The 25,748-nt window shown below is 39.7% G+C and overlaps 1 protein-coding gene across 1 annotated transcript; it reads right to left on the reverse strand.

Moving 5' to 3' along the window:
- Positions 1-1,575: 1,575 nt before the first annotated feature.
- On the reverse strand, positions 1,576-25,291 carry map7d3 (MAP7 domain containing 3). The gene is given in 26 exon segments (XM_030738867.1): positions 1,576-2,250; positions 2,299-2,300; positions 2,337-2,629; positions 2,956-3,106; positions 3,267-3,339; positions 3,433-3,486; positions 3,768-4,053; positions 4,318-4,447; positions 4,450-4,467; positions 5,846-6,063; positions 6,173-6,306; positions 7,875-8,011; positions 9,855-9,980; positions 11,857-11,871; positions 11,874-11,948; positions 12,340-12,420; positions 12,423-12,446; positions 13,242-13,349; positions 14,259-14,322; positions 14,324-14,343; positions 14,682-14,790; positions 15,012-15,172; positions 15,427-15,496; positions 15,499-15,509; positions 15,847-15,948; positions 25,163-25,291. Coding segments are annotated over 26 exon segments (2,514 nt in total). The 5' UTR covers positions 25,209-25,291; the 3' UTR covers positions 1,576-2,244.
- Between the last annotated feature and the right edge of the window lie 457 nt (positions 25,292-25,748).

Raw genomic sequence — 25,748 nt, forward strand, 5'->3', positions numbered from 1 at the left:
CAAAGTCCTCAGTAACTATTATTATAACCCAGCAAGTAACCTGTGACAGTGCAGAGTCTTATGTTTCCTAGATGAATAACTTAAGACGGCTAAACGCAAGCAGCTCAGAGACGTGTTAAATATTGCAGGACGGTTTATGGAATCTGTTACATTCTTTGAGCTTATTAATCAAAGCTGAAAAGCTAAAAAGCTCAGAGTCTTTATATGTAAAGAGTTTAGTTAGCCAGCAGAGAAAAAGGCAAAAAATTCAAGGTCTCAAACCTCATGCTTGGACTATTCAAGCAAAAGGAATTTCAAAATTTCATAAACAACAAAGAACCAAAAAAAAAAAAAAAACCAACAGCCTGACCCATGTCATGTTTTGTCAGGTGGAAGTGCCGTCCTTATACTATAGTAGAACAGTTGAAACCTGAGCAGATAAACCTGCCACAACCATTCAGCATCCCTACATCCTTTGATCCTCTATAAAATGTATTTCGATGACATTAAAAGCTCTGTGAGGCACATCTATGACTCATATTATGGGTTTAGATATGTTGCTAAGCAAAAAAGTAGCTCTTCCTGTCATCCAAATCTCAACTGGTTTAGTCTTTGTGAGGCAAAATGTGGATATAGAGCTGAAACTTGGGAAAGAAAGTGGATCCCCAATTTTTTTTTTTTTTTTTAGTTCTAGTAAAAGAGGGCATAAGGTAATTTGGGGTTCCCCGGTAGCCCAAACTGAACCCGACCACTGTCACACTGAAATCTAAGTCATTTACACAGACACTTCAATTATCCACAACCTGAGCCACTCCATCCTAAACATGGCTTCATTTGCCTAATACTGATTATATACACAATACAATAACACTTAAATATATGTAGAAATGCATTTTCATGTATAAACAAATAGCCAAAATTTTATACTACAAAAATAGTTGAAATGCATTTTGTCAGATGTAGCAGCTAGTTTGACAGGAATTTTAGAAGGTTAGCTGGAAAGAAGTGGAACTGATGATGAAGCACACCGATGATGAGAACGGGAACTAAAGCTCAAGTTAAAAACAGATTGCTGAAAGCCGCATTTCTAGTTCCAGCACAGATGAAATATTAAAGATCAGTTTAGTAACAAACACCATCTCAGAAAGCAGCTATGAATAAACTAATGAATTTCAACTCTGTTATGATAGTATGTTACAGGTACGGTTATTCAAACAGTTGGTGGAGTCGTCACACATCAGACTAAAACCGGATCCAACTCAGAATCTTGTAAATTATAATTTTAGTAAACTTAAATTTGTATACAAATGCAAAAAGTAGGAAAAACCTAAACTGGCTGAGAGCTCCAAACAACACAGTGCTGAAACTTTACTGAACATGTGAATTCACCAGTTTTGTTGTGAATCGCCACATGGGTCACCTTCCAATGTAACTGCTGTGCTACTGAAGCCCTCTAGTGGCCAAAGAAGGAAGAAGAAAACGATCGCAGGAGGTGAGAAAACTCTTCAAGAAAAATGGGGATGAAATGACAAAACCCAATCAAGTAAAGTAAAAAACACAGAAGTCATCCAAGTGTTAGCAGAGGATCTAAAACTGTGGTGCATGAATTCATTGTGGCATTGTAAGGCCTGTTGCAGGTTGCTGCAAAAAGTAGACGGTCAATAAATTTAGATGCAAAACCTACAATGCCATCTCAACTCAAACCCACCAAAAAGTCAATGTACAACAATTTCTTCCATTAATGAACAATAATTCACAAAATCTATTGTGCATGTGTCCTGGAATATTCTCATAAGAGAAGAAAAAAAAAAAGACTAAACATTTTATAACAATAATTACAATAACAAAGAAGCCAGAATTAATAAATTATAAAAATGCACCCCTGACAAAAACAAACTCTTTATAGAAAAGAAAAAAAAAAAAAAAAAAATCACCAAAATTGGACACAAAATTGAGGGAAAAAAAAATCTGGAGAAGAACTAAAACACAAGAGGAAGAGGAAACAGACCTGGATAAGCATGTGGAAGGAATAGGCGGCATTTCCCTGAAGCACAACATTTATTAATATATACTTTTATTACACATGTTTCCTCATCGTGTAGGGTGCAAACATAGCACTTGGGTGGACTTTCCACTTCACCTTATGCTCCTCCCCCTGGAAAAGGAGGAGAAAGCTGCTTGGAATTGAGAGACTGTTTAAGAACTCAGCTGGACAGGAACTTCAGGAGTGCAACAGTAGGAGGCTGCTCAGTGATGCTGCAGACATCAAATCTAGAGGAACATAAGACATGAGAGTTACTGTCTGGTGTTAAGGTAGACATCTTCAGTATCTAAGTAATCAGCAAATGACGGCTCACCTGACAGGGCTTCTATAGGTTGACTGGAGGAATGCAGGGTGCTGATGGGGGTTCCATTGTCTTCGAAGGCTACCCTGGTTCCATCTGAGCTCCCGTCACAGCTGATCAAAACCTGGTTACAGTCCTCCGTCTCAATGAGGGGTCGAGACTTGGAGTGGACATTGAGGTCAATGAGTTCCTCAAAGCTCCACTGGTTGGACTTTCCGTTGACCGTGGAGACCAACTCCACCTTGGTGGAGTCCTCCTCATTCTGGAACTCAGAACCCTCAACAAGGCGGTCCTTAGGTACTGGACTGAAGAAGAGGAGGTGAGGAAGAGGTGTTTAGGAAAGTAACTGGATGTAAAAGATAAATTTCTCACAGACAAACAAGCCTGTGAACCTCATAAAAAAGCTCCACCCTACATGTTGATGGAACTGCTCAAATATTTACATTTTTTTCAAAACAATGTTCTAAAATGTCTGGTCATTATTAGCAGTGGTGGTTTACACAAACAAAACACCATGGGAGAAATATGCAGCAAAAAAAAAAAAAAGGTGCTGACTACTGGAAGCAGTTTAAAATTACTGTGAAAGTAACAGTTAGTTTTGTGGGTTTCATTGGTTTCACTACAGTCATACCTTTCTGCTTGAGTCTCATCTGTGCTTGTGCCATTGTTATGCTCCTTGTTGTCTGTCTCTGATTTTTCATTCATGTGGCCCAGGGGCTCTTCTTGCTGTACTGCAGGCTCACCAGAAGACAGATCACACTCATCTTTGTCATCATCAGTACCTGTGTATCCGCAATGGCGACAATGGAAACAGATCAGACTCGTCACAAAGATGAACAAGGGGAAGACTTCTCACTTAGAGACAAAAAAATGCAAAGACACGAGAGTCTTAGTAGATTTAGACTCAGATTTATCAGAGATGAAGCTCCGGCGAACACTTACTTTTAGTTTCACAGTTTATCTGGTCCATTTCCTCATCTCCATTCTCCTGTGTACTTTCATTATCGTCATCTCTCTACACAGGAGACAAATGTTAGCTGACTGAGTGCAGAGGATTTTTTCCACAATCACAAACACGACCAAATGTGCTGACAGAATGTGAGCTCACCTTTAAGTCATTTTGGTCTCCTTTCCTAGTTCTCTTCATTATTTCTTCAATTCTCTGTAATAGAATAAGAATAAAATAGTTTATATTATTTTTTTTAAAAAGGGGTTTAAGTTAGACATTCATTTATTTCAAGTGATTACTTTTCCACTATGGTCTGAATTCTTAAGAAAAGGAGACAAAGAAGAGGGCTGATTAAAAAAGTGGGTAGGCGGGTAATGACGGTTTGATTTTCTGTTCCTGACAGTTATCAAAACAGCCCAAAGCAAACATTTAATGGCTTGTAGATCAAGACCTCCCCACAAAAACAGATGAAAAGTTTCATCCACCCATCTTACCTTCTTCCTCTCCATACGTTCTTGCTGGTTCTGTTGCATAATGCGGTCTCTCTCCTGACGTACTCTTTCTGCCTCTTCCTGGGCCTTGGCCTCAGCCTCTTCGCGTTCCTTCTGGAGCTCAACCTGTCTTTGTGCTTCCTCCTCTGCCAGTCTAATCCGTTCCTCCTCTGCTAGACGAGCTTCTTCTTCTTCCCTAAGTTTTCTCTCCTCTGCGAGCTTCTTCTCCTCTTCCAGACGTTTCAGTCGAGCCTCCTCTGCTAAACGCTTCTCTTCTTCTTTTCTCAACCTGAGATGATCAAAAAACAGCGGCTTTTGATTTAAAGTATACTGACAAAAAATAATTCAAGTTTCACCAGTGTGAATACTTTAGCCTGTCTCATTAACTAAAAATGCCAATCACACATTGGCCTACAAAATACAACCAACTCCATTCTACTGGGTCCAATTTCTTGCAGTCATCGTATATCTGAGGTTTCTCTGTCATACAGAAAAAAAAGCAGAACATAATTTATGACAAAAAAGACAGTTCCAGCAGGTAAGGTTTCCTTACCTCTCCTCTTCCTCCTTCTGTAGCCTAAGCTTCTCTTCTCTCTCTTCTCTTCGTCGCTTTCTCCTCTCTCTCGTCTCTATTCCTGCGGTTTTTCTGCCAGGGCTCTTGGCAGCCTCAGCAGCTGAGTTAGGCCTGTCGTAGCCTTTGAGTCTGACAGGTGGAAAAGACAGATGTAGAAGTTGAGGACTTTCTGTCAGCCAGTTTTCAACTTTCAGGGTTTTCACTCACTCTCTCCCACATCAGGCCACTCCGCACTCTTCTTCCCCACATCAGGCCCTGGCAGCACTTCATCCCTACCCTCATCCACCTTCATTAGCACATGGTCAAGTCCCATACCCTCACCCTTTTACTTTTGCCCCTCAAGTATCAGGCCGAGTCAACCATTATACCCTGGTCTCATTCTGCATTCCCACACACCAGCCTGTGGACTTTTGAGACTGCATCAAGGACTATGACTTGAACATATATTGTGTCCCTGACAATCACTGTCCCCATAAAAAAGACAGAAGCAGAACAGTGAAAAAAGTGGCTTGACAAAGTTTAACTTCAACATGAGCCACCCTCTGCTTGACAGAATTACTCTCCTCAGGAAGTCATACACAGGATTAGACAACAAAGGTTAACAGCTTGACTGTTAAATGAATCCATCCTCCCATTTTCTGAACTGCTTGTCCAACTTAGAGCCATGGGGGACTGGAACTTATCCTAGCTGACAAGGTAAAAAGGCAGGGTACACACTCTTCATACACCCCTAAAAATAAACATGGACACTTGAACTGAACCATGTAAAAGAAAGATCTAAAAGCAAAATTACAACACTCAGTGGACGTAAACCATTATTAAAGCCATTTTCTTTGCAGATGATGACTCTCTCCAGGAGGTGGCAGAAGAAACAAAAAATCCTCATTTCTAAAAGCATGTGACTCCAGGTGGGAAATACTGCCTGTCCTCCACTGACATTTATTACAACATATAAACATATTATATATTAATGTCTGTTAAAATTAAATGACATGTTATAAACCCATGATCAATGGTTATGTATTTCTCTTGTGCTTAAAGCAAAGCTGAAGCTGTAAGCATTGAAGATTTTAATCACTGACCAATGTTCAAACCTTCTTTTGGATGGAAAACTCTTTCAGTGTCATTTTTCTAAGTTTAGTTTTCACTCTGTCAAATGCTGCAAATGAAGCATGTGCAACTATGACTACGTGTGCGACACAAAAAAAAAAAAAAATCAAGCAGTCTTTGTAAAAACATCATTTACTTGAAAAAGATTGAGGGATATGCAATTATGACCTGGAGGTCAGAAGTTCTGAGGAAATGTTTCTACTATATGCAATTAAGTTTGGCTGACAAAGATTTCATCTTGTCCTGCTTAACTCGCTGAAATGGACTGCATGTCTGAATGCAGTGAGCAAACATCCTGGTTGCTAGGATAATAAACAGTGTTGGCAGATACTGGTACTGACTGTCAGCTGACAATAGGTGTGAAGTCACAATACATAAAGCGATCTTAATTGCTCACCATCTTTCTCTTTGGTCTTGCTGGAATCAGAGGACTGTGGAGCCACAGCTTGAACAGGACACAGATCTTTGGACTTAGAGTTCCTCTTTCGCAAGGTTGGGGGTCCTGCTGGAGCGAGAGGCTTCTGGATGGGTGGGGGCTTGGTTGATGCAGGCTGGGGAGATGGGGGCCGCTGTTTCATTGCGCCTGGTGAGGGTGGGCGCATCTTAGGGCTTTGCCTGTACAAAAAAATTGTGCATCATAATATTTTTGATTTCAAATATAATCAAAATGATCCTCAACAAATAAAGTGTATGTTTAATAACCAAGGCTGTGTAGGAGTCTTACTTGGCTGCTGATGGTGAAGGAGTCCTCTTCGGAACTTGACTGGGGGAGGGAGACGGCGAACGGTGGCGTCCTGGAGTAGTGGACGGGGAGGCAGGACGCTGCCCTGCAGGTGATGTTAACTTTCTTATCTTTCTGTAATTGCACAGAAAAAGGACAGAAGTGGAGAAAGAATTCATAAAACCACTCTGAAACACAAAACCAATTCCCACAAAATCCTTTATTATAAAATATTTATGGAAACATACAAAATATATACCAAAGAAAAATATGCATTTGTAGTTCTCAAACTTAAGATGAAGCAATGGTTACTCAGCTTATGGACCTACTCTGGATATGTGAACAAGTTGTGAGCACTTAAACCACATTAACATTTGTCTCTCAGATTGCTAAATGCTACATAATGGGGTGAAAGCATAAAAGCATTTTAGGAAAATAGAGACATTTAAAAAATAAAGTACTTAATTGTTTTTATTATCTTGGGACCTCTAAAAAAAGGGGCTGACACCCCAGGTTGGAAATCCCTGATATATACAACAATTTTTTCCTCCATTCTTTAAAATAGTTTAATAACCAACTGACTAACTTAATTTACCATTTGTGTCAATATACAAGTAAAAAATACACAGGTCCCAGAGGTAAGATTATTTTTGTTGCAGATTTTGAAATTTTATTTAAAAAGAACATTTCACTGTCTTGAGCTGGGATCTAATACAAATATAAGGCTATGAATTCCAATTATCCGCATTATCCAGACTGTACACATGGAGGAGAAAAGATAATATGATGGTGAGAAAAGTCAGAGGCTTTTGACATTAGGTCCCACGGTCTGGGTGAGGTCTGCTTTGCATGGCCTGATTTGTCCATAAACAGGCCACTGTGAATCCCTTTGTTTCATGCTATGACAATGAAGCCCTTCACAACCAGAAAGGAGGAGGAGGAAAGGCAGGTTGAGAGAGCGAGAGAGAGAGAGAGAGAGAGAGCCAGGCATGCCAGATAACCAAGTGAGACCGTTCAGATACGACTCTTAAATAACGACAGTATAAAATTTTGCCCATGTGTAAATGAGTGACCAAGTTAAAAGAAAAACTGCATGAACAACATTTCCCTCTGGCTAGCATCCTGCAGAAGTACTTTGACAGGCAAATCTAGCAGGATGTGCGCATATAAATCAGAGTCCATGGTGCCTGGTCATTTGTCTGAGTAATGCTAGTTTAATGCAGGAAAGCATTCTTTTTTTTTTCTTTGACAGCACTTAAACCCTGCTCCTTCAACTCTATTGCGCTTTCTGGAAGAGAGACCTCTCTTCCAGCGCTACCAAAAAAATAAGCTAAATTAAAATGATTTCAAAGTCTGTTCAGGACTCTCCCACAAAAATAAAACCACACCCCTGCTGGTAAGTAAAAATCATAATCACATGAGGTGGTTTAAAAAATAAAAACACTGTATTGTGTTGTATAATAGAATTGCATTCCAATGATTTTTCCAAAAAGCATTTTTCATGAGCAGAATGGCATACACTCTAGTTCTCAGTCATACACCTAAATATGTCCATTATCACTCACGATATCATCTACAGGGATGTAAACTAATCCGACATTATCTTTCATATCACAGAGCTGTTTGAATTGAGAACATTTTTAAATTGAGATAACTGCTAAATGTTAAATCGATTAGCAACACTAATGACAAATGTTCTCACCATCGAAGGGTCCAGGGCGCCATCAGCTGACACAGATGTGGTCATGCCGCTCTTCTGTCGGTCACTGCTGCGGCTGCGCACAGGACCACGCGCTGGGTGCAATGGGCTGGCAGAGGCTGAGCGAGGACACAGGTGACACTCTGGTAAAGGACACAGTCATCGCAGGACCATGGGAGCACAACCAATGGGAGGAGTGATAAGCGACCAAGTTGGGCAGCAAAAGCAGCAAAAAGCAAAAGGAGTGAATGATTTAAGAAAAGATAGGAATACAGAGGTAAGGTTGGGGAAAGAAGGAGTGAGGTATGAAGGGAGAATGATGAATGGAAGAAATGAAGGGTTTTTGTAAGGAGAAAGAGCACAAAAAAACAAAATAGCGACTTGTTAGATATAGCTCATTATGCAGGGAACAGCTTAATTTCTAAAGCTCCAGATGGGCTGGAAATGACTGGAGACACACGACAAGCAGGGAGCAACGCTGTGGTAAAAAAAAACCCAAACACCCTGCAAGTGCCAAAGCTTCTGGACACAACATCAACAAATCTGCACACCAAACACCACAGCACAGCACACACTACATAAAACCTACCATCACCAAAGTAGAACGAACACTGACACTGCACACACACAAACATCACACAGATTTATTAGTACACTAAACACACAGTGAATGTAAATATCACTGCTTGCTGTGTTTTTACAGTAACTAAAGAATGACTAATATGCCATCTTTGACTCTTTGCTTTCATCATACTGTAATTGTTCCAGAGAGAGAGCTTACAGGTTTCAGTACAGCGCTGTAAAATAACTATAAACTATAAAACTGCAGAATAATGGCAAAGGCTCTAAAGCACTGTCTTTAGCAATTAGGTTAAGTCTAGCCTGCAGTTAGTTAGAAGAGGATACGGTGCTGTTCACTAGCTTGCTGTGTCAGATTGAGGGATTAGCCATCGTAATCCCAAGAGCAAGAGAACTCTCCCGGCCACAGCCTGTTCACTAATTCATTCAGAGCACATTCCGCGCAGCAGCACTGACTATGAAACCTACACTGTCATGAGCTACTGCTGCTGCAAATGTGCATGAGTCATGCTTTTAATGGGGCTATACTTAGCACAGGATCTATACCTGCTAATAGGTTGGTAATGGCCGTTCAATAAACACCACAACCTAAATTCAACACTAGAAATACAGCTGCAGCTTAAAAGTGCTTTACAGTACGCTCCCCTTCCTACCTACAAAAAACACACAAGTAAAAAAGCAGCATTCATTACTGTGATTGCGTTATTCATTGCGGGTTGTGAGCCACTGTCGGGCAATAGATCATTACCACCACAGAGCAAACTGTTCACCTTAAATCTAACACATGCCAGTCATCCAGGCTGATGGTTTAAAGCATATTTTTTCTCCACAATAATCAGCAAAAATTTGGATTGGTGTGACTTCAAGCACCTACAGAGTCTCCAGCACTCTGGTCTACGAGAACTCATGGAATAGCACAACAGACCTATTCTGATTTAACAAGAACCAATAGGTAAGCAGCTTAGACTAAATCTCCCAGTGTGGGCCTTGAGGCTATTCAGAGGTGGAGAAATGCTCCTGACCAAGTCTGCCCTGCATGGCTCAGCTCAGCACACAACAGCCAATTGTGTCAGATTTGAAAATGCATGTGAACTAAACCCGTGTGTGTCAGTATTTAGAGAGTAAGTATGCTTTCTCATGCAAGTGCAATTTGTTGCAAATAATTACTGCACATACATGAACATTTGGTCACTACAGCTGCAGATAGACTGCTGTGATTCCATCATCAAGAAGCCACCAATTGTTTTGAAAAACATTCCAAAAGTGCATCCGGGCAGTGGAATGAACTTATCTAATTAGCTGATATTGGGAATAACTAGGCTGACTTTTTAATGATGTAAGAGAGTGCGACCAGGTCTGTGTCTAGCAAACCTTACTCTCTGTCAGGGTCTCCTAAGCGGAGGTTACCTGGAGCATCTGTTCCTTCAGCGGACAGGGCGGCGGCACTCTTGCTCCTAGCTAGTGAGGCCTGGGTGGGGGTGAGGAGGCGACTAAGGACCCCTCCATCCACAGTAGTGGCCGGTGGCCTGCGAGCTACACGGCCAGGAAAAAAAAAATTTTAAATCACCGAAAAAGAGCAGAGGAGAATGAAAAGGCCAAAATGGAAAGAGTGGATGAGAATGGGAAATAAAAGTGAAGAAACAAAGTTCACCATGTGATTTAATGAGAGAATCAATATGCAGAACCAAAGGTCATGATTCTTGTCTTACATGGGTTTCTTATGAACTGTCTTTATACTTTCAATGACAATCAGCCAAAAGAAGGGTAGTCACAAAAAGACAATACATAAGAAGCCCATGGAAAGGTACTGAAACACATTAAAGAGATTGCCTTGTAATTGAAAACTGATTAATAGAAAGTCTGTGAAAGTAGACAATAAGGTCTAATCAATGATTCCTTGAGCCAGAAAAGAGTGTGCTGAAGGGAAAAACAAATAATTAAATAACTTTAAAGTAATCAGAAGAATACTATTAGATAATGGGAAGAGAAGAATAAATAGACAAAGGACTGCAATTGTGTCCGTTAGAGTTGTTTAACTGATGCAGTGCAATGTTTTCTATTGTGGAAGAGAAGAAAGGTACAAATGTAAGTCCTGCAAATAAGAAGGATGATTACAGCCCTTCTAGAAGCAGACTAGCTAGTAACAAGTAAGTCAGCATGTTACAAAAGCACTGAGGTGGACACACCAGAAACAAAGCAAACTGAATACTTCATTAAAATGGAAGAAAATTGCCCATTAAGGTTGCTGCTGTTAATTAAACTTCATAAGAAAATATAATCCCTGACAAGGAGTTTGAGGTTTAATGGGTTATTTTTGCTACATGTACCTAAATGTTAGCACTTTGAAAGGAGATTGCAGATTCTCACTTCCTTTTGGAGCCCCTCACTGAAGGGACATCTGTTGTCGACAGGCTTGATTTTTGTTATCTGTTTAACGGCAGCCCGTGAAGCCTGGCAGGCATGACTTGCTGCTCTGTATCCAGGTGAAAATCTCTGTTATTAGTTTGTATTAAGGCTAAAGTTCTGAAAAAAAAATGTTTTTTAGTATTTAAACTGTTCATGTAAAATGCTAATTCAGCATGAAAGATGGCCCATATGCTGTGTTACTGCTCAGGTTAAACACACAGAACATACATAAGTACAGGACAGGAACTTCTTTTTTTAGTTTCACAGACACAAAGAGACAGGTTTGGCTGTGGAACAAATAAAAGCATTGGTGGTTAATAGCAATACACAGACTATAGAGATTTGCTTTGGTCATTTGTGTGCTCCGTGACCGCTATGCTGGGATGGCACTGACACACACGGCAATGAAGCACGAGTGACTTAAATCCACCTATGACGTCATCTTGGAGGGAGAAAACAATCAACACTTTGTGACAACAAAACAATACACTGTGTTAGTGCAAACAGAGCACACAAAAGACAATTCCTTAGTGGACACTTGAAAAGATAGAAAAAAGGGGGTTAAAACAAAATTCACTATCAGTGAGAAACATGACAGAGCAGCATCAACCAGGTCAAGACAGCAAAAAGGTTAAAGGATTCATGGAACAAGCACAACATTCCCAGAAAATCACAGACAACAGGCAGTGTGGAGAAAATTGCATCTGACTTGGGTGTGAATGAGCATGTGGACTTGGGTGAATGACAACATGAATAAAAAAAAAAGGCATCTGCAGCAAGAAGATCTGGCATATTTAAAACAAAAAACATAGCTTCACAGCTTCATAAGCCTGAATAGAGATAAAATGAGATTTTTATCCCCAAAAGCGCTTAGCAGCAGCTTTGTTAAGGACTTAAAAATACAGAGGATTCAGAATGATGAAGCAAGTATCATCAGAGCCACATGCTTATTATTTAAAGACCAGACGCATGAGTGATGCATGCGATTGTTCATGCTAGCCACCTTGATCATCCGTGTCCCCTTATCAGCCTTTGCGGGGGTCTGTGCTCTGCCCACACTTACTCGTGTAAGGGAGGAACTTCTTTCTTCTTCACAGAATGGCATGGGGACATGAGAGTGGAGTTATAGCCAAGCAGGCACTGGGGGAGTCACAAGGAAACCCTTAAGAAAGTCTACAAGTCATGTGCACTTTGTATTGCTTTATGTGAGTCACCGGGGTTAGGGCTGACAGCAGCTGATGCCCCGATACAAAGACGAGCTTCAACTTTTCCATCTGATCGTGCTAGCTGATTCTCCCTAAATCAGATTTACTATTTTAATATTATCTTAGTCTCTTTCAGTGTTCCAGCAATAAGCCAAATTTCAATGTGAATGTCATGCATGAGACAGAGCTGAGTGGTTAATATATAATGTGATATTCTGACAAATTGTGTACTTTGCACAATCTTGGTTATAAAGCATCGTGTGAGATGAAGAGGGGATCTTTTGCACCTGTCTGTTCCACCTGAAGCTTTTTGCCATCTTCCTTACTGGCCTGAGCAGCATTGCCATTGCTAGGCAACCGGTACAAGATGAACTCCTTGGCTTAACACCTGAGGGACATGATGAAATAACCCAATGGTGAAATAAAGAGACTAGCTTGTACACACAACACTCTCTAAGGACTTTTTAGAATTAATTCATGTTTTGTATTCAAAGTCTTGGCATAATTAATTATGAAATAAGCTGAGAAGTAAAGAGAAATCAGTTAGGCTGAAAAGGAAACCAGAATAAATGGAACTGCCGGCCTGAGAAGCTGTGAAGAGATATCAATCACCCATCTGTGTTGATCATTTTCTGCAGAAATCAAATACCAATGTGATTCTTTTTTTGGTACAATTCTAATATATTCTATGTAATCAAAACAGAATTATGTATATTGTGACAGAAGAGTGACGGGTCTCTGTACTTTATAGAGAAAGAGAACATTCATGACATCACCATTTGGTGCTCAGTAGCCCTTAAAACAATGTGCTGATTAATTAATCCAAAGAAATGCAGTAACTGTATGCAGCAGAACATGGGGGGGGGGGGGGGGGGTGTGTCTTCTCTGGAATCAGAAACAGATGCTAAAGCATTTTTACCAACCCCTCTGTGCACGAGTGAGTCTGTGTGTTAAAACCTGGATATAAAAAGGACAAGGGTCAGAGTTCATTCTCTGTGTTCTAGATCACAAATTGTAAGATACCTGGAAAAACTCATATACCAAATATTCACAGAACAACACTTTCGTGGTTGGCATACACTGTGTTGGTTAAGATGCAGCACAGGAATGCAGGGAGGGTAGGATGGAAGCAGGGAGAGAAGGAACAAAGGAAAGCGGGAAGGGTGGAAGCGAGGAGACTTACGTTTGTCAGGTGACTGATGAGGGCAGCAGAGGAGGAGGATAGGGCGTTTGCTGATTCCAGCCTCAGACGGCTGTTTCAGGTTCGTGGTGGATGTGGAACGCTTGTCCACTAAGAGGGAGGAGGAAAGACAGACAAGGGAGGCGGGGTTTAAACTGGAGGCCAGCCAAAGGGGAGGGAATTTGGGTTTACAAAAGGGAGTAAAAGGATCTGCTAGCTTGCAATACCTCCAACAGGCAAAGGGCTATAAGTTAATACACCTAAAATAAAAGGACCCAGAAATTATACTGTCCACACTGATAGAATTTTCCTTTTAACTCACTGATCTAGCATGCTACTAACATAATGTGCAATCAGCAAAGAAATGAATTAAATATCTTTACATGATGACTGTACATGCCATAAACATAAATATCATAAAACAGCCATTGTGTTTTCAGAACCAGGCTTTGTTGTTAGTAAACAAAAGATGTTTATGTTGAACCCCTCCAAAGAGCAGAGCATAAACATTATACTGTCCGTGCCAGATTTTTTTTGAATACCATTCAGAGAGGCACTGATGCAAAGTCACCCATGTGATCTGGAAGTGCACAACAGTAGGGCTGAGCAATAACAACCAAAAATATCGGATACCCAAAAATAAGGTGAGCATTGTTTATATGTTTAAGTTCTAAATCAACTCTAGAGCCTTAAGGGTAGGTTGATTGCCTGTGTAAAATAATTTATTGGACATACAATATCAATTTAATTATTTTGCCCAGCCCTATTCATCAATGTGAGTGAATAAAAGTGTGACTAAAAACCAAACCCATGGCACAAAATAAAGATTCTATAGAAAAGATGTTAGTAAAAAAACAACAAACAAACAATGAAATAAAATTTAACAACTGCCAGTTAGAATGCAGGCTGGGATGACTACATGGAAACAGAGTGTTGGAGGAAGCATTGCCAGTGCATTTGGAGAGCCAGTGCCTGCCCATGCTGTGCTGCTACATGGTGAACAATATTAACAAACAAAACTTGATGAATCCTTGGTGGCTTTTCTGGTTGAGGGAGAGGAGATAACTATAGTTACTGGAGATGAGGGCACTGGCATCAGAATCTCCTGTGGGAAAAAGACAGCTCTCAGGAAAGAGCAATAAACACATGACAGTATGGTACATCCTTTGTGCTGGGAAAGAGATGAAGGTGAAAGCTGGCTGATTGTCATCAGCCTTTGTGGACAGAGTAAAATGACACTAGAAAATACTTCAGTTTTCTCTAATTAATCAGATTTGGCTAATACCAGTTTGAAAGAACTTTGAACAGACAACAGGTAAGAGCGTTGTGATTTGGTTAACCTAACTGCCTAGCCCTCAACTGTTTTATCTGGCATTTGCTTTAGCTTCTGGAAAAAACGGCATTGAACCCCTTTCACATTTGCGCCAAGTTTGACTAAGGTACCTGTTCGTCCATCTGAGTCTGTAGACAGTCCTCCCCAAGACAATCTTTTCTGTCTGTCAACTTGCTGACTGCGCTCCAACGTCCGCCTCATCACTGCCTCGTAGTGTTCCTGAGGAAGAAAAGAAATGCAAGACATTTGCAAGTGGACCAATATTTGCCCTTAAAACACAACAGAAGGAGGCAAAATCTGTAGCTTTGTAACTGATTACCATTAATGGGCAAGTGTGCTATATGGAACTGTGGTTTCTATATGTAGTCACAAGTGTCAGCTGAGCAGCAGTAAGCACTAATAAAGTGAGTGCTTACTACTTCCACCCATGTTGCAGCTACCTTTTCTTCTTCCTGTTTCTGCTTCCTCTTCTGCTCCACAGCCAATCTTTTTGCTCTTCCTTCCTTCGCTGTTCTCAACCTTCTTTGACGCTCTTCCAGCTGACGCTCCACTTGCAGCTTTGCCTTGCGGTCCCGCTCCATGATCTGAGATTCTCGCAAAGCTGGCCACACAGTCAATATGAGCACGCAGTACAAAAAAAGTGACTTGTTAGTTTGCTTGTTTTCTTATCTGCATGAATAATCTCTTTACTGAGCAAACTAAGTGTTGCAACTAACAGCTGTGTCCAAATGTTATGTATTTTTGTTTAAAATAAATAAAACCATTGCTCATTTATTAAAATAGTTGAATATTTGAGCATTCACTGCAGGTCTTTGACTAAAATAACTTAACCCAAAAGAGGGATTATCCTCTTACCCTGTTGTCTCTCTGCCTCCTCACGTCTCTCTTTTGCCACTCGCAGTCTGTCGTCTGTTCTAAGTGTGGCACACCGTCAAGGACTGAAGGCACACGTGCATATGTGATTTATACATAAACATGTGCATCAGTACTTACACATACAACTTGATGGTGGATTAAAATGCAGTATAGTGCAACAAAGGCTGTGTGTCAGGCAGGCAGATGTGTGCATGTGACTGTCATTAATGAGCTTTGTCACCTGTTACGGTAATAAGATGATGACTAAGGTTCACATGCACTAAGCCACACTGAGAGGATGGGAGAAAAGGATTGGGAGTTGCATGTAACATTTCCGATTATGGAAGACAACAACATTCACGAGAGGGTAATATCTATAACAACCAGTTTGTTTCTGTGTCAAAGTGTGATGTCATTTACCTGGCCTACACCCCTGAGGTTTAGCTGGTGTGTTAGCTGTAGGTCCTGGGCTGTTTCCTGCCAAGCTGCGCCTTTCCTCGGCTTGTGCTTGTGCAGCTGCAGCTGAATACGAGAGAACAAACAAGGCTTTTTACACAGCTTGTTCGAGGCGGGAATATTGTGCCACTATTTTGCCTATTCTGTATAAAGGATATGGAAGGCAGAAAGATGTAGCAATGCAACACTGGTGCACTTTTTAAGCCAACAGTAGACACAGTGACAGCACAGATCTGATCTCTGAATAAAAGGTAGAGCCGCACTGTTGTGTTAGATGTCCACCATCTTGGTGAAGTTTGGACCCAATATTACCAGTGTTGTTTTGGCTGAGATTTGGTACTTATCACACAAAATATATTAAGATAACAGAAATGTTTTGGGCTGCTTTGGTTTAGCTGGTACAGAGGGCTACTTCACATTGGCAAAGGGTCTGTGGCAAAGACACTGAACCCAAAGCTGAGCTCGATGCCATGGCAAGCATCTTATGTGGCAGCAATGCTAAGCACATCAAGTCCAGTCCATTCAAACCCAATTACTCCAACCAAAAAATTTAAATAGGTTGTTTTTTTCTGTGTTTTTGTTTGCTTTCCATATGAATAGTAACTCTGGAGAGCCCCAACACATCTGAAGCTACATAACAATGCAGTTATTCAGTCATCAGTGTTCATGGTCAGCTGTGCATCCATTCATACACTGCTTTATAATAAGCTGCAATGAGAAACTCGAATCAAACCCCTGCAAGCTTCCTGGTACACAGCTTATATGCCCACAGGTATAAAACATTTTGGACAAAAATATCCATAAAACACAAAACCGAATGATGACTAATTTCTCCACATGTACACAGACACACAATCACTGCTTTGCTAGTCGATGTGACTGCAGTCTGTCTTATAAAAGGCCCAACTTCAAGATAGCAAACAGATTAGCTCTCCCATACAACCACCACAGGGTCAATAGCCCTTTCTTCAGCCAAAACTATTCACATGAAAACTATGGTTAAAGGACAGAAGGTCAGGAGGGAAGGAAGCAGTGAGGACATGATCAAGCTTGGCATCAGTTATCAGTTTCTTCCCCTTCTTGTTGGCATTATATAAATGCTGACAATGAGCAAAACGATAGCCCTGTGACATTCAAAGGACTGTGAACACTTCTGAAAGTTTTCTGAAAGCATCTCACTGTCTCTACGTAACTATAAAATCCTACTGTTTCTATAATCATAAAAATATATATATATTTTCAGTTTGAAAACAAAACAACTTTTCATGCGTGTCTTTTTTTAATTTTTTTTTTTTTAAAAAGGTCCAGACCAGGCTGCCTCTGCAAGTTTTAGCACATGCATTTTTTTTTTTAAATCATGCAAACTAATATTATAATAAAGTAAAAATTCAAGAACTATTAGAAACCTCCAGGATTTCTTGTTGCACAGGAGTTCCTTAAGTACTAAACAACTAGGACCTTCTAAAAATGACAGTCCAGTTGGTGGGCAATGGCATAAGCTGACCCAACAACAACAATTCAGTTCACACACAATGACACAACCACGTTATTCTCAGTGAATAAGAAGCGTTCCCAATCTTGTTACACCTCTCAAAAGGAAAAAGTATAAAAGTACTACTGCACTTTACGTACTGTTGGTCAGCACTGGCTCAATTCTATAAAACACTTCAGACACATTACTTTTTTCTTTAAAAAAAAATAAAAATGGTGATACCCACAATTCAGTATTTATTTTCCTATATCAACATGATCATTATAGTCCTTATATTTTTTTTAAATTACTTTCATTTATTCAGTGGATAAAGCAAGATGCTGGTCTTAATCGTGTACTAGGTATTACAGATAATTTCTAAATGCATACAATTTTTTTCCATATATTAACTGTGGGCTGATTCTCAGATGAATGCACGGATTTTTGAGGAACTCACTGTCAAGCTACTTCACCACTGAACACTTCCATCACTGAATCATTGGAGGACTTTTATGCACAGGTCTTACAAAGAGATTTACAAAACCCATGTCTACATGTTGTAACTGTCTGTGGGGGCCGTGTCAAAATACGCGGAATGACAGGTAATGTGGACTACTGTTGTTTATCTATGTACTGTTGTTAGTCCTTTAGCTTAGCCCCATGCTGCTGAGAAGACAGAACTCAAAATACAATCAACTTTTGGTACTAAAGTAAAACTGCCTGTTAAAAACAATGAAAACGGTCCCCTGAACCCATTATGTGTGCTTCCTATGTCTTCTTTTTTGATCTTTGATGGGTTTCTGCTCTTCTTCCTCTTTGTGATGAACTCAGCTGTTATTCTCTTTCCTGTTTTATCCAACTTTTGAACCAATCAGTATTTGATCTATGCAAAGCATCATCAGTGGCAGGCTACGCAACTGCACTAAATCCCCTCTGTTTACTGAATTCTCATAACCTTCTTAAATCCCACATTATTTGCCACCAGGGTAATATATAGAGATCTTTAAAAGAAGCAGCCCCAGTGAATTTAACAGGCATCTAAATAAGCAAAGGTTTTTACCATGATGCTATGAGCATGGTTTTCAGAGTGCCTCATGACATCTTTGTTCTGTCTGTATTAGGGCTGTGCAATTAATCAAATTTTGATTTAGATTTTGGCACCAAACGATCACAAAAACAGTGTAATCAACAAAGAACAATCATTATTAAAATGGTTTGTCACATTACACTGCGTATACTCTCAGCCCTGATTTATGCTGCAGCGTCAAGTCTTTGAGGGGGCCTATGATGTAACCTACATAAGTGGCCAGCGACGTTGCTGGCACTTATGTTTGGTGCTGGTGCATTATGTGTAATTATCATTAATTATCGAGCAGGAAACCTATGCCGTAACCTGACATGCACCTCCCGAGAATGCAAACTACGTGTCAGGGCAAAGCAGCCCACAATGATCGTGGTTGGCCTGTTCAGCACCATTGGTTCCACCTGTGCATTTCTCGCTACTTTTACAGTACATTTTTAAATTTATCAGTGAAACAATCAGCATCTAATATAAGGAATAATAATCATAGCATCAATATAAGGACTCAAATGTCAGCAATTCCTGGAGGGAGATTTCTGAAACTACTGGAATGGATGTGAGGGAATGAACAAAGAATTGGAAAAATGAGAGGGACAAATATGTTCACACCTGAAGAAAAAAAAAAAAAATTGATTACAAAGCGCAAAGACCCAGGAGGAAAAAAGTCCTGGCATTTTATTTGTTTTTGTCACCCGCACCGCATGTAAAACACAGGGACATGACTGAAAAGAAATTAATGCAGATTTGCTGCTCGGTGGTATCTGCACCATCTGCAACACGACCAATTGTTCAACCAGCTGAAGTTCAAACAATATTGACCAAAATAATCGTGATTATGATTTTTTTTTTCCAAAAATTGAGCAGCCCTAGTCTGTATAGATGTCAACTCTACATATACTATCTTACTGTCTAAGGCAGAGAGAGCAATGGACCCTTCTTACCTGACTTAACACTTCCAATCAACCGGTAAGAATTGTTTACGTGGCCAACACCAAATCCCCACTGAACCAAAGGAAAATAAGACCTGTCAGGTTAGCTATTCATGCACCAGTTATCTATATAGCAACATCAATGCTCTCCAGTCAAAGAAGCTTATGAACGGTCAAAGTCTGCAGCTGGTTCTCAGATGTTTACAAGTCGCTTCACGTTTGCTCCTCTTCTTCGTTCCAGTTGGAGAAGTCAATAAATGTCAAAAGCTTTGTCTGCATTTAAACAGTTTTGTTGACACACAAAAAATAACTGACTATTCTTCAATAAAATGTTGACAGAGGATTCACAAATTATTCAGCACTCACTAATTTTGTGTCATGAGGCTCTTTATGTTTGGTACTCATACAATACCACAAGGAATACACTAACTGAAAAGCCACAGTTAAAGCTGTACACACTCATATGGCGTGTTTGGTTTAGTATATTACTTAGTACAAGTGTAATGTATGGATTTGTGGACACTGGTGAAACCACTATGAACATTTTTTTCTTTATTAATGTGAACAGTCAAAAAAAAAAAAAAAAAGAAAAAAAAGAATAGGGAGTCTACTGTAACAGGGTAACTGCTGCTAAGTGATACAGACAACAAGGATGGATGAAGTGTTTCTCCTCCACGCTTAGGCCAGTATCAAGGGCCACACTGACTCAGAAATTAGATGAGTCATAGCTAAAATAAAAACAAGCCAAGCCTGAAGACTCACAAGTGTCAAATCATATCATACTTGCAATTTACAATATAATGTATGTAAATTAAATGATGATGATGATGATATAACAAACTGCAAGAGAATAAGGATAAAGCTATATAGAACCTTATCAAATGCTACTTTTATACAAAATAATGTCAACAATTTAGCTGATAATCCAACATGAAGTTTTAATGGTATAATTTAATAGGTTAAGCTTTACACTTCTAGATAGCCAATTTCAGGAAACTGCATTGTCTGCAGAGAGGGAAGTGCAACAGGAAAAGCAGACTTAGAAGGTAGCAGCTGTTAAACTAAAAAAAGCAGGCTACTTGTATGTATCTCGATTACCTGTTAAATAAATTTTTATTGAATTTCCAGGTTCTACAGTCACAGCAATTTTGTAGTTTCAAGAAATAATCAAAATATTTGAAAAAATATAACAAAGTCAGAGATGATTCTTAGAATAAAATGAGCCAATTGTCACACATCAGGCACATTCATGTGTTGATTAAAGTGATTTCATGAGATGGGGAGAAGCGACACTGTTTTCCCTCAACAGACCTCAAGAGAGCCAGGTGTGCTCATAGAAATGAAAACAGCCAATCAGACGAAAGCACTCATCACTCCATCACTATGGAGATTTGCACACATTAACATACATCATCCCTGCTACACCAACGACTCAGCAAAACCTTAAAGACATGAGAGGGAGCAGGGTTTTTTTCCCCCTGGTTTAGAATGGTGGGTGACTATGCGAGGCAGTAAAAGCAGTCATTATGCGATGAGTCTCCACTGGGTTATTTGACGGAAATATTTGCATTCCCCTGTTATTTGTGCCCATTACTGAATGGACAAATCATACATGATAAAGTGAGCTGAGGACCCATCTTTGGCAACCAGTCTTTCCACTCATTATTAATAAAAAAAAAATCATTTTAAAGAGTCAACTTTGATGTTTAAAAACTCCTGTTTTCTCTTCGCAAGTTGGGAGTTCAAAAACGAGTTAATGCTGGGCATGTAATCAGCATTTTCAGCAGAGCATTTTTACCATGTCAAAACCAAAACAATGCAACCTAGCTGGCTTGTCCAGCATCTGTAAAGTACAGAAGTTGTGGATGACTGCTTGCTCTACTTCAGTTGGATATAAAAACATATTTGCTGAGTATTTGACTTTTTTCCTCAATTGCTATCATTTTCAATTTCTCTACATAGTAAAAACCCTGGGGAGGAACTGATAAATGGAAATTTTTTCAGCAAGAATCACTGTTTGAGTAAAGGTAGCTGAAAGTGTGGGGCAAAAAAATGCAGCAGTTACAAAACAGCAAACAAATTAAAATGAGTGAATTTTAGCTGGTCATTAATTTAACATTAACACTGACATTTTGTCCAGCATAAGGAGTTGCTCAAGCTCAAAAAAAACTTCTGAGTGTAGTAGATATACTTATTGATTGGGCATGATTTGGCTTCTCCTGATGGATTATTATGGCATCAATAAAGACCACCGGGAGAGAAGGGGGGCGGGGGGGCTGGTAATGACCTAGCTCTGCAACCCAGACAAAACATGAAACAGGAAGCAGGCCAGTCTGCCTTACATCATAACAGTCCCAGTCAAATGCTAGTTCTCACTGCTTTCGTCACATATAATGTTATCGTAGTGGACATAAAAGAGTCAGATTAGTGGGTCAGGTCTCTTTTCCATGGTTCCTTTCGACTGCACTCTTTATTGTGCCCTGCAGCATGGTGCAACTAAATAGCTTGCTGCACAGGAAGTGTCTGTGTTGCTAAATATAAGGGTGGATGACCATTTGACATCGACTACAGGGACTTTTAACTCCAACTGAACACTATAAGATGCAAACACTTAGACAAACATTAACCTGAACCACCGTTTTTATTTATTTATATATTTTATATACATTTTCAGTTTTATATGACTATTCAGTTTATCCAAAAATCTGATAAATTATCATGCCTAATTCTTGACTGAAAGGAAATCATCAACAATCAACCTTCTGTAGCCCACTAACACAGGATTTCAGGACACAGCCGATGCATACACACAAACACACTAAATCTTCTACGGGATTACTGAGACCTGCTCATGTAAAGGTAAGCTCTGGCTATTTGTAGTACCAGCAGGATGATAAGAACTTTCCAAGGGAGTCTCCTGCTCCAAGTGAACTATTTTCTCTTACAGGAAGAAAAAAAAAAGAAGAAATTTAATAATTATATATTGTTCATAGCCTATGGTGTTCTGTTATTTTTCACTGCTATATGTTCAATTGCTTCTCCCTGTGAAAACAGCAGGAAATACAAATATATACCAAAATTTAAGGCATAGAATTTGAGTAAATATTATGTATTTTGTAGATTTCTAATTAAACTCCAAGAAGTAAGGCCAATTCTACCACACTTTTAGAAGACTTATTAAACCAAAACATACTTGGTGCCAAGAGTGTAGATCCAAACATCGTGGTCGTGTAATTTCAGGGTTTTTCCCTGCTCAAAATGACCCTTTGAGGGGTAACATAAACAGTACTGGTGTGCATACATTTAATACAAAGAGTCTCTGTTAACTTTTTGAAGTCTATACATTTTCTTGTTATTTTATTTTTGCCTCTGATAAACAAAAATATATTTAGTGGTAAATAAATTAAACCACACATCCTGGTGATTTTTGCTTTGGTATTTTTGATGCAAAAATCACTCTGAATAGCTGACATTTACACGTTGTGTAAGATCTCTTGAGCCCTTTGGTCTTTGTTGCTGTCTGCAGCTCACAAACCATATTCAATTAAGCTTTGACATGCTGCTCAAAGACATAAATCGACTGTCTATTCAATGACTTTCAAAAGGGGACAATTTGGAAATGGTTCTAAATAGGAATTTGTCCTTAAACTATACCAAATCACCAAACAAAGCCAGCAGAGAATCTGTCTTTGTGGAGATGGAAATGTTCGTTTTAGATAATGTAAAATGAAAGGAAAAACATGTAAGCATACAAACCAATGCCTCACAATCTAAACAACTTTGGGGTTAGTCTGAGGTCAGTTATACTCTATACAAATTAGCATGTTTTGCTATTCAAATCTTTTCGTAGGTGCATACATGTGTCTGCACACTGTAACATATCCTCTCAGTCAATTTAAGAGGGGAAAAAAAAAAAAAAAAAAAAAAATCAAAAAGAGATGGGGCATTTCTGCTACCCAATCAGAGTTAACCCATAAGAGCCCACACCCACTTCTCCTTGAAGGAAAATTTATTCAGAATTTCAAAAATCTTTTTCATTAAAAACATACTCAAGCAATTTTCCAGAACATGTGAAAGTTAAGTGTACAGATCCAAGAAACTACACCTCGAAATTGAGGGCGGTTCATTTCCTCCTTTGGTTAAATCCAACCCAGTTCAGAAATACTTCTCATGCTTTTGATTCAGCTGTAGCATGTGTTAAGCCAGGATCCGGACAACCTTGCAGTGTTACTTGCAGCAGTGTGATCTCCCTTCATAATAGCAGGGTACTTTTTCTCCTTCCTCACATTCTTGTGGAAATGACCATGTACATGAGCTAGATTCCTAGCATTATTTTATTATTGTTAGTCTTATGCTTTGACTGAAAGCTGAAGGACTTTTGCTGAGGACATGGTTTAACTCGTCACAAAGCCAGGATTCCAACACATACCTCTAAACTTGGTGGAAATGTTCGTAAAAAAAAACCACAGAACTGAGGGTCAGATTGAAAACACTGAATGGAAAAGTGAAGGAAAACAGGAAGAAGACCAACACTAAAATGTGATCCATTTGTTGCCAGAAGTAAAACATGCCTACACCCAATCTGGGTATGCAGAAAACTCCCTTTTGTGTTAAAATGGCTTTTAAAAAAGGGCTCAAGTGCTATGCCAGCCATAACAAACCATGCATTCATGCAGGGAGATACAAACACAGTAAACATCCACGTCTGAATCTGGACAGAGCCAGCTGACACATGGATGAAAAGCACTGATAGAGACTTCAGTTGGTATGCAGTTTTGTCTCCAATAAAGCAATGTACATTTTGCTTAGAACACTTTGTGACACACGGCTGCTCGTCCAGCCAAAGCCATGGTATCAGTGCATCTTAGCATTTAAGGAAAAACAACTGTACAGTCCTAACAGGGCTCAGAGCTCTGTGTTTGACAGTTTGACAGTGCAGCTTTATCTGAAATTCAGGTCAGACATTGTTACAGCTGTCCTCCCTCGAGGACTGAGGGGGTTATGCCATATGTCAGCAAATAAGCATGAATATAGGACAATGGATGTGGGAGAGGGAAGGGATCACTTAACATAAGATAAGATGAGTTTCAAGCAGGAAGCTACAAAACTGCTGATGTACCATGAACCGCCTGATCTGCGGCTGAAGAAAATAAATTCCCTGCTGGATTTCTTTACAGGGCATCAACTCAGCTCGTTAATACAAAATGCATGACCTGACCAGACAGAGCTCAACAGATGATCACGTTTGACAGGATTTTCCGAGCAAAGAGCAACCACATCCAAACCAGTAATATTTGCCAGTCGCAGAGAAGCTAGCTTCGTTTACCAAGAATTTAGAGGATGCCTATCAAGTCTAATGAACTCACACAAAACCACTTTCGCGTACAACGTGATTAAAACGCGGGGGGACAATGCAGAAGTAGTGATATGTCAACCGGCTCTCAGTCTCAAGCTACAACACGTCTAGTTACAACTTTAGGTGAACGGTAACTGCAAGTATTTAACATTGAGCAAGTTAAACCAGTTCATTTGCTTCTCCTAGAATTTATCAGCACAACTATCAGCTAACTAACTCAACCAAACGTGTAACTTTTAATGCGGGAACAAGTTGCAGATATTTTTTCCGCGTCCATTGTCAGGACATAACCAGGCAGCGAGCTAACGTTACTAGCCAGAAAAGCTGACCGTTCAAATAACCCGGTTAGAGGCGACAGTTAACTGCAAACATTAGAAAGTGACTGTAACATCTTGAGACGCAAGTGATTCAAAAACAGGCACGTCTGTCAAGATCTTTCTTACCCATTTGGGCTCGCAAGCCCTTGAGAGTCGTAGCACCCTCCGCCATTTCTATGAAGTTTTCCTTCTGTGTTTTTTTTTTTTTTTCTAAAGCAAGGGCGCGTAATCGCAGCCGGTAGAACTCGGACACCACGGGGACGTGGACATCAAAGATAGAGGGAAGAAATCAGGATGTCTCACTCTGATCAGGTTCCGGTGTTGTGCCAAAAAGTGATCGTCTGCCAAAGAGTGATTTCCGGTATTTGCAACCCCCCCCCCCCCCCCCCCCCCCCCAAACACACACACACACACACACACACACACACACACACACACACACAAACGAGTGGCTGTATTAAATCAGTTTTAAATGATTTTTTTGGCCTGTAATCTCTGAAACGTGTCACTTTTTGGCAAAGTGACTTTTATGTGTTCCTTATTTATAATGGTAAAAATTATCACTGACATTAAAAAAAAATCTTTTTTTTAAAACATAGATCTGGCCAAGAGGACTGCAGAAATTGTAACAAATATAACATTACAGTTCTGCAAAGATATTTTAAGTGCCCAAGTAGGGCTGGATTGATTATAATGTAGATACAATAACTCA

The sequence above is a fragment of the Archocentrus centrarchus genome, chromosome 10 (assembly GCF_007364275.1).
Source record: "Archocentrus centrarchus isolate MPI-CPG fArcCen1 chromosome 10, fArcCen1, whole genome shotgun sequence".
NCBI lineage: Eukaryota > Metazoa > Chordata > Actinopteri > Cichliformes > Cichlidae > Archocentrus > Archocentrus centrarchus.